At 39.9% G+C, this 12,717-nt stretch overlaps 1 protein-coding gene across 11 annotated transcripts in view; it reads left to right on the top strand.

Moving 5' to 3' along the window:
• Positions 1-12,691, top strand: part of MAST4 (microtubule associated serine/threonine kinase family member 4) — a 478,500-nt gene extending 465,809 nt beyond the window's left edge. For all 11 annotated transcript variants that reach the window (XM_060235887.1, XM_060235886.1, XM_060235884.1 and 8 more), the window contains 4 exons: positions 2,466-2,588; positions 4,258-4,394; positions 5,138-5,319; positions 6,269-12,691. In XM_060235887.1, coding sequence (XP_060091870.1) covers positions 2,466-2,588; positions 4,258-4,394; positions 5,138-5,319; positions 6,269-10,140 — 4,314 coding nt within the window. In that variant the 3' untranslated portion in view covers positions 10,141-12,691. The remainder of the gene's footprint in view (positions 1-2,465; positions 2,589-4,257; positions 4,395-5,137; positions 5,320-6,268) is intronic.
• Positions 12,692-12,717: the final 26 nt, after the last annotated feature.

Here is a 12,717-nt window from a genome sequence, read left to right as displayed (position 1 = left end):
GGTGGAATAAGTTCCAAAGAGCAGGAGTAGCATGCAAGACTGTTGGTATAAGACTTACTCAGCCAGCTTCAGAGCACAAGTAGTATGTACATGCAGAGGTGATCCAGCAAGTACCTGATACCCAAGCAAGTTAGAACCATAAAAGTTAACACCAGCCATTTGATTTGGGCCTGGAAGTGGAAGCTAGTGTCATTGTAAGTACCCTGGCTGCCATATTTTGAAGCAATTGAAACTTCCAAACTATCTTTAAAGGTTACCCAGACACAGCCAACCTTTTTGCCTTGACCTCAGAGTAATCTTGACTACATAGAACCTCTCATTGAATCAGTCACTTCTTCCAATTTTGTTTAAAACTTTTTGCAGTCTCCACAGCACTTACAGTTCTCACTAAATCTCCACCCTGTATGTGGCCTATTGTATCTCAGTTAATTAAATGGCTTTTAAAATCACTATTCCTGTGTTCTAAAACATTCTTACAGACCTAGTCTTTAAGGCACCAATACTGGTTTTTCATAGGGTTTGAGAGCCCATGCTCTTGCAGTTTCTCCTGAAATATTCAGGTTCCGCAAGGATATTATTTTACTCTTTCTGATAAAGCAATGTTTGGTCTCTCTGAGATTTTAATATTCATATTAATTTTTTTAATATTCAGTAAAAAGGAAGTTGGATACAAAGCTTTTAAAAGTTTATATTCAGTTCTATAAACAAATCATACAGATGTTATTAGGTTCAACTCACCATCTTAATCAAACTTAACTAATTTTTTTTACAATTCAACAAAAGGTTAGTTAACTGTATGCATTCCTTTAGTTTCTCCAGCCGCTGCTCTTTATTTGGAGTTACATTCAAAGACTAATCTTGCAGAGGTTCTGGCATTTAAAACAAATTATTGAGTATCTTTAGGAACAAAGTCTACATAATTCAACAGGAAACATTTAGGGAAGAAAGGTAACTCTTATTCCTTGAGAAATAGAAATCATTTCTTTCTTGAAATCATTTCCCAGTATTTGATTCTACTACATCACCAATTTTTGTTGTTCTTTTTGTTATTGTTTGTTTTTGTATCTTCTGGTCTCTGGTGTTTGGTAAATTACCTTGGACTGAAAACAAAAATTGTCATAAAATTTATTGTGCAGATGCAATGTTGGCAGAGAAATACTGCTTCTTCACCACCATCACAGCCACAGAATAGGCCTTAAAAAACAGCTCTCGCCCATTCCCTGTCAGATTCATCATGAGTCATTCTCCATTGGTGCTCTAACTATCTGTCTCGTCTTTTCATTGCCACAGCCCCTCAGTAAACCAAGGGGCTGCCTGGGCTCTTTAGACCTGAGAGAGGGAATCCTAGGAGCAATTGTGTCAATTGCCCAGGTCTTTTTCTCATTCCAAAGGTCATTGACAGGAGAAAATTCCTGCACTTTGGATTCAGTAAATTACATCCCTATTCAGCTATGCAACAAAAATGAAATTCAGAAGCAGGAATTTCAGAAACACTGTTGGCTTAACTTAGTCATAATGCTTTGCTCACAATTTGTCAAGAAACTGAATAGAGTCAAGATTCTGTTCCTAAAATGAATTATTCATTGCAGGAAAAGGGAGGGAGCTAGATCCTTAATGAATAAAAGAAGCTTTGTTGACTAAATGTTATCTAGGGTTCTGTTGCCCAAACTGGATTATTAAATTTGTTTACATCAATTTGAACATACTCATTTTTATGAAAATGTAGAAAGAAAAAACCTCACACAGTTTCATTTTCTGTTTCTTTTTCACACTTGAACTTCATTTTTGTACTTTGGAAATTTACTAGTATCAAGGACTTTAACTGTAGTCGCATTAAATAATTTCTAACATTGGCCGCCCTTTGGTACTCAGTTAACTTCAGACTGTTGCAGTAGTGCCCCATGATATAGTATGGCAGGCTGCCAGACAGATGCAAAGCAACAAACAAAAAAACAAAAACAAAAACATCACTCCTCCCACTTAAAGTGATTTGAAATGTAGAGATTAAAGACAGAACTATTCTTCCTCAATTTCTCTTGTTTTTCTCTTTCATGATTTTAAATTAAAAACTGGTTTGAGTGTCTTGACAAAAAGGTATTAATATAAAGGCAGCAAATAAGCTGTTTTAAAAAAACAGCAATTGTTTCAAAATTACAGTGTCTTGTATCTTGAAATGCTTAGCTCACCATTTGAAATGGTAACCTTCATTGGATCAAGAAAGTCACTTTTCAAGTGCTCCTCATTCGATGTTATTAAGAAGCATATGAAAGTAACTGAAGCTACTTACAGCTTTTGTACATACATCAGGACATAAACGGTTTGAAAGCGAGGGGAGAAATGTGAAATCCAGCCTTTTGTTCTTTGCCATTCTTGTGAAATACGTAATGATATTATAGTATTTTCTGCTGGAACATTTTAAAAGATACAAATGATACAAATATATTTTCCTCCCCTTTGGTCTCTAGAATGTTGAAGAAGGAAGTCCAGCTTACCATGCTGGACTGAAGGCTGATGATCTGATCACTCATATCAATGGAGAGCCTATACATGGCCTTGTTCACACAGAAGTCATAGAACTGTTGTTAAAGGTATGTTTTGTTTTGTTATTTTTAAAAACCCTTCGGCTTCCAGCACCAATTTCTTTTTTCTTTTGAGAGCCATAATTAATAGAGGTGTTACCTTAGGCCTGTCTGAACTTGCATCTCTGTCACTCAGGGTAGATAACCAGTTTGATTGCAGTGTTTGTGTATAAACAAAAGTCACATACCATCAAGTTCATTTGACCTATCCTGGGGTTGTAGTGCTTAACTTTGACTCCTGCTTTACATCTTAAGATGTTTGGTTGGCTGATACAATTATAAAAATAAAGTTAAACTTGCCTAGTGTAGAAGCTTCATATAAATATCAGTTTCAGGTGACCCCAGTTTTTGATAAAACAAAAACGTGTGTGAATTTGTTTTAACTGCGTAAATATGTCTTTCACATTTTTCTCTCTTTTGAAACCAGAAGGGCTCTCATAACCTATAAATAATTCTGTTATTGCAATTCTCCTTTGGTTGCTGTGGGCATCTGTTGGTTGTTCTGAGCCATGTACATTTGGCTAGTCAAGTGGAAAATAGCTAAAAGCCTAAGGATTAATAAAACCACTTAAACATAATAAAACTGAGGCCTGAAAGCTCCCCTTGCAGAGATGGGGCAGGCAGGCATGCAGCGGCAATAGAGAGGCCTTCCCAAGTCAATGAAGAGAAAAATAGCACAAGTGTAATGATATAAAACGAAGCACTCCTTGCAATTATCCCTCCTCTGAACTGTGTAACCATATTTCATCCTCATTCAGTGTTTCTGATAACACCTGACAAATGTCACTGCTGTATTAAAGGGGATGTTCAGCAGCTGGTCTTTTTCAGTTGCACTCATCTTTTCCACATAACAGACATCATTGCATGCTAGATGTAACTTTGTTTTTCTCCATTAGGAAGACTAGAAGACAAGTTATAACAAAACAGTCAAGATGTTCTTTAAAAGTTTCTGAGCTGGTTATTGTACAGCTGTCAAGCATTGCTTTTGGCACTGTGTACAACTTTGCTTACAATTTCCTTCAGGTTTTTGCAGGACAGGCTTAAGTGTAGATACTGTATCTGTCCACCAGATGGTGAAAAAGAATGTGCCTGCATATATACTTGAGCATGCAGCTTATAGGATAATCACTTTAATTTTTAAAGAGGATATTTTTAAATATATGTGCTCCTACTCTGACATTCTGTACTTTTAATCAGAAAGCATATTAATATTATTGTATTAATGGTGCTGCTGCTACAACATCAGAGACAGGTTTCCTTTTTTTTAGAAAAAAGCCTACTTTTTTTTACAGTGAATTCAGATGCTTAATTCATGTTACTATTATATAACTTTTGTGTCTGCTATATTATGTTTGTGAAGTTGTGCGGTTCAGTTAGCTCACGGATGTAATGGGCAGCTTGCATTAACATGCAAAACTCCCATTTGTACAGCGCTTCACTGCAAACTGAATTAATTCAATGGAGTTTACTCCCTGGAAAGTGTTTTTGTGACTGCAGCCATAAGCAAGGAATTGGAATAAAACAGATGGCCTAAGTGAGGTTGAACTTAAGAACTGCTAGTGAAACTGACACAAGAGAAATGTTTTTTGTGACCATTCAAACTAGAAGCAGAAGCCAGCATTGGAATCTGTTGTAGGAACAGTAATGACTTATACTTGCAACATTCTTACTTTGGCAGAGTGGTAATAAAGTGTCAATTACAACAACTCCCTTTGAGAATACCTCAATAAAAACTGGACCGGCCAGAAGAAACAGTTATAGGGGACGAATGGTTAGGCGTAGCAAGAAAACCAAAAAGAAGGAGAGTTTGGAAAGGTGAGTAGTAGTTGCCTAATTCTAAGTTTTTAATATTTGTGAAAACATTCTTCTGTATCTTTAAAAAGTTACTCAGGGTTCCTCCAGATACATTCTGGAACCTTTAGGATTGCCTTCCACTTGGCCAAAGGAGCATTCTTGATGGTTCCAGAATGTCACCCTGCTTCTTCTGAACAGGAACTCCCAATAAGAAAGTCCCTGGTTGTCTCCCTTGCCCTTTCAAGTTACTCCAGTTTTTTAAAATACTATTTTGTATGCCTCTGATGCCAAGCCAGCCAGAACTTCGTTCCTGTGCATTCCTGCTCGGGGAAAAAAAAGCCCTGGATATGTACATTGTGAGTCCTAGAAGACATACCAGAGCCTTCTAACATGTTACAGTGAACAAATACTTCCTTCAGTTTTGAGTACAGTATAATGGCATGAATTCAATAGTTACTGTAAGGAATTTAGTTTTTTGTGGATTTGGGGGGCAGGGAACTCTATCTTTTATCTAAATCTTTTATCTAACTTTTATCTATCAAAACCATTTTCCCAATTAAAAACAAACACAAAATGCAAAAAAATCAACATGGCACAAATCAGAGCATTGTTGTTTGAGATCTCAAAACCCCTAAGTATAAAAAGTTGTTCTCACAGAATCTGTAAATTGTTTCATTTCTGTTGTGATATCAAAAATCCCGCTTTAGCCAGTGATGAATTGTCAGGAATCTGTGTTTGACAAAGACCTTTTATCCTCACATTAGGAGGAGATCTCTGTTTAAAAAGCTGGCCAAGCAGCCCTCACCGCTTCTTCATACAAGTCGGAGTTTCTCCTGCCTGAACCGATCTCTGTCATCAGGAGAGAGCTTGCCTGGTTCTCCAACTCACAGTTTGTCTCCCCGCTCACCCACACCAAGTCTCCGTTCCACCCCTGATTTCCCCTCAGGTGAGTGTTTGAGAATGGAGATACCTGTATGCCTGGCAGAAAAATAGGGGACTACTGTATGAAAACACAAAACCAGTTGATTGAAGTCCTGTTTGCATGCTTATACTCATACAGATGCGCAAGAAGGTTTCTTCTCTTAACTTCAGTAGAGGCAAGCAGATTTATTCTGCCTTCAGAGTTGAACTTTCAAAGGCAAACATTGCCAAGTTTGAAGCCTAGTGTAATTATATATTCTTACATTAACAGAAATTGGTTCAGTGCAAGATAAGTGTGTTAGCTGTTTTGTTTTTGCTTCATTGCACAGAGAACTCCATCAGAGTTTACAGAGGCTTGTTGACAAAAAGTTTGACAGTAGACCAAAACCTTGAGCTGCCCAGTCAACCTGTGAAAGCTTATCCAGTCAGATCAAATGTCATATGTTAGTTCTGAAAAGTGTCAGCTAAAGGAGGCCTGGGATGGTGGGTTAGCTAGTAGAGTTTGCTGGGGGGTGGGGGGGGGGGTGTAGCAGTCAGTCAGTTCCATACTGTTTAAATCTGAAGGAAGAGGCAGAAATGAAAGATCCAAAAGCTGCATTATGTGATTTGTTAATGCCAAATGCTTTCCTGGTCAGTATGTTGCATCAAAGCAAAGCCTTTCATAATTCACTCATTTATGTATATGGAATATAATAAAATCATATTTGTTTCTTTGGCCCTGACCTGGATAGCCCAGGCAAGCCCAATCTGGTCAGATATCAGAAGCTAAGCAGGGCTATCCCTAGTAGGTACTTGGGTGGGAGACCTCCAAGGAATAACAGGGCTGGGACACAGAGGCAGGCAATAGCAAACTACTTCTCTGAACGTCCAAGCCCCACTGGGGGTCACCGGAAGTCAGCCATAACTTCCAGCCATGTACACACAAACACACAAAATATCTATTTTTAAAAATCCTTTTTTTCCCCCTTTTGCAGGGACAAATTCCTCTCAGAGCAGCTCTCCAAGTTCAAGTGCACCCAATTCTCCTGCTGGTTCAGGACATATTAGACCCAGCACACTTCATGGTTTGGGCCCCAAGCTTGGTGGGCAGAGATACAGATCAGGAAGACGTAAATCAGCTGGTAGCATTCCTCTCTCACCTTTGGCACGGACACCTTCTCCAACACCTCAGCCAACATCTCCTCAGCGGTCTCCATCACCTTTACTGGGACACTCCATTGGAAGTGCAAAAATAACTCAGGCCTTCCCTAGTAAAATGCACTCCCCTCCTACTATTGTCAGACATATAGTTCGGCCAAAGAGTGCAGAGCCACCGAGGTCTCCATTGCTCAAGAGAGTTCAGTCTGAAGAGAAACTTGCCCCTTCTTATGGGACTGACAAGAAACACTTATGCTCACGCAAACACAGCCTGGAGGTAACTCAGGAAGAGGTTAATAGAGAGGTGTCTCCACGAGATGTAACCCTTCAAAGTCTGGAGGAAAATGTACTGGATGCCCCATCCTTCACACGAGTGAGGCCTGCAGAACAAGGCTGCCTGAAACGACCTGTTTCTAGGAAACTGGGAAGGCAAGAATCTATTGATGAGCTAGACAGAGAAAAATTAAAGGTCAAAATAGTTGTAAAAAAGCAAGATCTGGCAGAGAAACAAGAATATTTACAGAAAGCAAGCACTGTGCATGAACCTTTCGGTGAATCAGAAAACCCTGTTACCTCATGCCTGGAGGAGAAAGAAGGCAAGAAAACATTTCAGAAAGCCCTGGAAAGATCAAACTACTCTGAAACTAAAATCACAGCTCTGGAGACACAGTCGGTAGGTGGCATGCTAAAAGATACGCTTCAAAAGAACGCAAACATGAGATCAAATGATTGCACTGCTTCAGATGTACACGCACCATGTCATGGCCCCCCACTTAATGAATTCAGTCATTTGTCATATGACTTCAAAAGAATTTCCCCTCCATGTACGTTACAAGATGTACTGCCTCAATCATCTGACAAGATGCTGAATGGAAAGGGAGAAAATGCAGATAAAACTGCACCAACAAAAGAATTTGTCAAATGTGAAAGATTAGATAGTAAGCTTGCAAATATTGATTATCTTCGGAAGAAAATGTCCTTTGAAGAAAAAGATGACAGCCCTTGTCCAGTTCTGAAGTCCAAATTGACAGCAAATATACATGAATGCCATCAGCTCAGTGCAGTCAGACCCATGAACATACAGCAGGATTCAAGTTCATCATCTGACAGCTGGTCATATATCACCAGTGCTCATTCTGCTCAGATTAGCTCTGTTTCCTTTGTTCCCCTCAAAGCCTTGAATAGCCGAGCAGATAGTGGCATAGAAAAATCAGCCCTCATTTCTACAGAGTCCCCAGTCCGAAAGAGCCCTTCAGAATATAAGTTAGAAGGGAGGTCTGTGTCTTGCTTGAAGCCAATTGAAGGCACCTTAGATATTGCTTTACTTTCAGGGCCACAGGCTTCCAAGGTATCTTCAGAGGTATCTTCAGGTGCATTCCCAGGAGGCCAAAGTGCCAAAAATGAAGCCGGATGTCTCGTGTCTATGTGCCAAAGTGGCAGCAGTGTGAAGGTTGAGCCCAACTATCAGAAAGAGCAACCACCAACATACCAACAATCCAGGTCTTATAAATCTCATCTGCTGGAGCCCCAAAGTTCAAAGCCAAGTAAAAATATTCAGAACTCATCAGCAATGACTGTGGCTGTAGAACAGCCTCCTGAAAAAATAGCCTGCAATCTGAGCATGAAATGTGATCCACCTCTAACAGTGACTAACCAAAAGAAAGAGGCAACCCAGTTTACAGCAAATGAGGCTAAATCTAGCAGCCTCCAAAGCCAGGATGCTGCTTTGACAACCTGCAAATCTTCCACAGCACAGGGGATTTCTGAGAAAGCCAAACGAAAAGAGAAGAAAACCTCAAAAGAAGTGGTTGACAACCAAATACAGGCCCAAAGGAGTGAAGATCTGCATTCAGAGAAGCCAGAGGTTGCTGAGAATTCATCAACAAAAAGACCTGGAACAGAAGCACTGCCAAATCAAGACCCTAAAAATGTTCAAAGATGTTCCTTCGAGTCAACTGCTCCTTTGCAAACACATGGAGCAACAAAAGTGCAGGTTGTAAGCTCAAAGACAAAGTCCAAAGATGTGCTCAAGCAGCATGCAAAAGAAGATGATAAGACCACTAAACAATCTTCAGGCAATGAGTTGGGCATGCAGAAAGCAAGTGCACATTTCAGGTCAGAAGCGTCACTTCCCCTAAAATCTTTACAAACATCAGATACAAATTCTGCTAAAATAGAAAAACTGCTGGCTGGTATTGATGTGCAAAAGGACACCCCCCCACGAGAACTAGGGACAAAAGAGCAGAAGCAGTCCAAAAATACACTGCCTCCAGCTATGTCACCAGCTGGTGACAAAGAACCCAGCATTGCTTCTAGGCAACAAGGTAGCAATTCTGATGTTGCTGCTGTAAAGGAATCCATCAACAGGCCATCTGTGGTCCCTGCATGTTACAGCAACCAAGATAATCTCAGATCTGCTTCATGTATGGAAAACAGCTCTGTTAAATCCAGACATGTTCCTGACTCCTGTTCCTCCAAATCAAAACATTCCGACAAATTGGCACCAACACAAAAGCAAACAACTACAAACCTGAAAGAAAAAGAAACTGGCATTCAGGTCTTGGCAGGTTCTCGGAAGGAGGGGAAAAGCACCAGTAAAACTGCACTGGATTCTTTTTCAAACCCTTCAAGCTCTCAAAGAAAGCTAAATAATGAGCATATCCAGGTAGAAAAGCATTTAGTCATAGAATGTAGGTCAGAGCCCTCAATCCTAATCAATAACTCCATGCCTGAAAAACAGCTCAAATCCTTCAGTAATAGCCATGCAGCAGCAGCCCCAGAGAACAGTAAGCATTTTCAAAGGCAAGAAATGGCAAGCTTAAGTGACCCTCTTGATCAAAAGCCACTCCATGTGCGCAGCAAACAGACCATGCCTCCAAAGGTGGCTGCTGTGAAAGATTGTCCTTTGCCAAGCAAACACATGGACAAAGGCCCAGGCCATCAGGCTTCCTTTACAGAAAAACAGGCTGAGGGGAAAAAATGCACGGATGCACTTTATTTCCAGAATGATTCTGGCAACTCAGATCCTAGTCTTTCCTCTACTGGCTATGATACCAGAGGTAAGGCTGTAGAAAAGGCAGTCACGGGTAGCAAGAACTCTCAAGACATTAAAGGGAAAGGGCACTCAAATCAGAAACACTCAGCCGAAGGAAGCAAGCAGCATGCACATGCTGCAAAACATTCCTCCTTGGCTGCTTTGCACAGTACGTGTCGCCCAGCTACAACGGTTAACAAACAGCTCGACTCCCCATCCAGCTTCCCGGAATGCAGACAGGAAGCCCTCCTTTTGCCTTTAGCAAAGGCTAAGCTAGGGTCATCAGAAGCAGTTGCAGTGAGCTGTAGGGAAGTAAAAAAGCAAGTCACCTCTTCCTCAGCAGAGGGCAGAGCAGAAATGACTAAGAGTATTTCAGTGCTGGGCTTATACTCTGTTGCTGCGCCTGCAGAAGAGCATGTTCCCACTTCAACCGTGAGGGGGAAACCCAGAAGCCAAGAGAGGCCCCAGTCTACTAACACTACTGTGGACATAAAGGGAAGAGATCCCATTCTGCCTCAGTCTTCTGCTGCAAGAAAACAGAATGTAGGTAAAGATTTGCCAAAGTCAGGGACTCCAGCTGACTCTCTCAATGCACTTTCATCTGACAAAGACTCTGCTCGGCAGCGGCGAGGAAAAGATGCCTCACGAAGCAGTCCTCACAAAAAAACCTCCTAAAAGTTGCAAATAGGACTTCTTAATGTCTTGTCTTACTTTCAGAAATCAGCACTGTGTAGTATTTTCTTGCAGAAAAAACTTTCAGCGCCACTTAAGCAGGGTGTGTAAAGAGAAGACTCCCCCCTCCGCCCCCCCCAAAAATGCCTTCCCAAAATACAACCGGTTAAACTGTTACCATATTGTATTTGTACAAAAATACTTTTACAATTTGTGAGATGTGTTTGGAGGTGGGGGTGGGGTTCCCTGTAAATACTTAGGTAGCGTGTATCATTTTGAATGTAGCGTATCCATTTTGCTGCTGATTGCATTGTTTACTATATCTTTTTAATGATAGTTGCTTTGCCACTGATTTGCCATAATCTGGGAAGAAGCAGACTTACTAAAGCTTTGGACCTAGGCTGTGCCCACATATATACTAGTTTAATGAGCGGGCAGGGTAGAGTGGCCCTGGGTGGGAGTGCACCATTTGTTGTTATTTAAAGTTCTATAGGTAAGATTACAATTAAGAAATAATAGTGGTTGTGGATTATGTGTATTTTAAGAGCTAGAGGGTTGACAGTGTTGCTAGGAGCCACTTACATTCTAAATTTGAATAGGAGATCACAGTGCAGCTCTTCAGTGCACAGCATCTTCCTCTTGGTTAAGATCTGCCTAATGAAGGGAAGTGTCTTCATTATCTTTCTTGCCCATTCAGTTCACACCATAGTTTTCTGCTCATATGGATTCTTTCTGTACAGCTGTATCCAACTCCTTATTATAGGCTGAGATTGCAAACTCCTTGTGAATTTAGTTTCTGCTATGCCATACAGATTTACATTCAGGCCATTGTGTGGTGTACAGCGCATGCAGAAGCACATGACAAAAACTGCTAAACCAGTTTACATGAACATTAAATACTCTAGATTTGCTTCATTATCATGATAGGAAAATTTATACATTTAGTGATTCAGCTTTCTTTTCTATTTTATGACAAAAGTGGTGAAGTGGGGGGAGGGTGTTTTTCAGCCTCATATCTAGATAAAATATTCACGTATGACAACATTTTAATACCTATCTGGGGGCCTTATGTTTTAGATAAGCTTGCTGTTTTTAGCAAGTCATCTGAGGTTTCACATTCTTTTTGAAGTACATTCAGTAGCTCTATACATTTCATATTGTGAACTTTATTTGTATGAAAAAGAAATAAATGTTGTAATTTTTTTAATGAAAAAAGTGGTTTTTGTAACAGAGGGGACCTGTTGGAGCTATTTGGTGCTAGAATGTGAGTTATCTTTAAACTTTTTTTTTTTTTGCTAAGCCTTATTTGAATTTTGTGTATTACAGAATACGTTGAATTTGTCTGATTTTGTTTAGAGCAAAGGTATTTAGTGTGGGGCTTTTGGAACATAGCATTCCAGAATGAGAAGTATGGCTAAGTGATTGGGACCTAGAAAATAATTTATCTCCCCCCGCCCCCCATTGCTGTATTTCCTCACAAAAGCTTGTTTAAGACAGACCCACCTGTAGAGCATTTCCCCTGTTTCTCTTAATGCTCATCATCCAAGCATAGCACAGTTATGAACTCGTGGCATGTAGGATGCTTAGAAGTGTACTAAATGCACTTCCCTGAGGAAAAGGATTAATCTGGTTGAGATTTTGATCATTTTTAAGAATCTTTGCTAAGAAAGTAAAATGACTAGTGAGCCTGTAATTTTCCATGCAGTGTGTAGCGCTTTCATTTTCTTTCATTTCACTTTTGGATGATTAAAAACAACTGAAGGAAAACCTGTCTTGAAGAGGGCGGCCTGTCTGTGAGAGAGTAGAGGTAAAAGCTCTTCCCCCTCGGGCTTTACACTCACCCGGAATCTTGGGCTGCTCCCTGCACAAAGCACTTTTGCATGCCGCATAACTCCTTTGCAGGAGTTGAAGCCCAATTTGAATCCAACACTTTGTGAGTACAAAGTCCCACAGGCAAATTCTTTTGCCTCACCATCCCTTTTAAATTAAGCCTAAATCTTCAGGTAGGGGTGGGGGGATGAAATAACCAATCACTAATGCACTCCAAAATCATGACATTTCTATCTGGAAGGTATTTCATAGTTTACAGCTCTTTGCTTCTAAAAATCCTTCCATTTGTTTCCTTCAGAGCACATCTAGCTATCTTGTTTACAAATGTATCTTTTGTATGTATATTTTGTATAATGCTTTATCACTTCTGCCAAATATTTTTTCCTATTTTGGAAGTATATTAAGTAGCACCTGAGCTTGTATTCATGTAATCCCTGTTTGTTGATGTTTACCTTTCAGTGAACTATTAGCGATCCTTCTACGTGTGTATTCAACTATTTTGTCTGTCTTGTGTGATTGTATATTAAGATGTTCCCTTTGTAGAATTTACTACTGTAGATTATTGGATTATTAAAAAAAAATAGGATCTGTGCAATAAAGTGTTTGCGTTCTTATTTTCTTTTAGAAGTCTCCAAGGATGTCATAACCATTGGATAATGGAATAAAAATATTTATACTGATGCAGTTGCAAAATATTGAAATAAAACTGAGCATGAAAGGGAAACTGAGTGTGTTTCTTGAAATTACTTG

This window comes from Heteronotia binoei, chromosome 4 (genome assembly GCF_032191835.1).
Source record: "Heteronotia binoei isolate CCM8104 ecotype False Entrance Well chromosome 4, APGP_CSIRO_Hbin_v1, whole genome shotgun sequence".
Classification (NCBI taxonomy): domain Eukaryota; kingdom Metazoa; phylum Chordata; class Lepidosauria; order Squamata; family Gekkonidae; genus Heteronotia; species Heteronotia binoei.
This window is presented reverse-complemented; position numbering and strand designations above follow the sequence as displayed.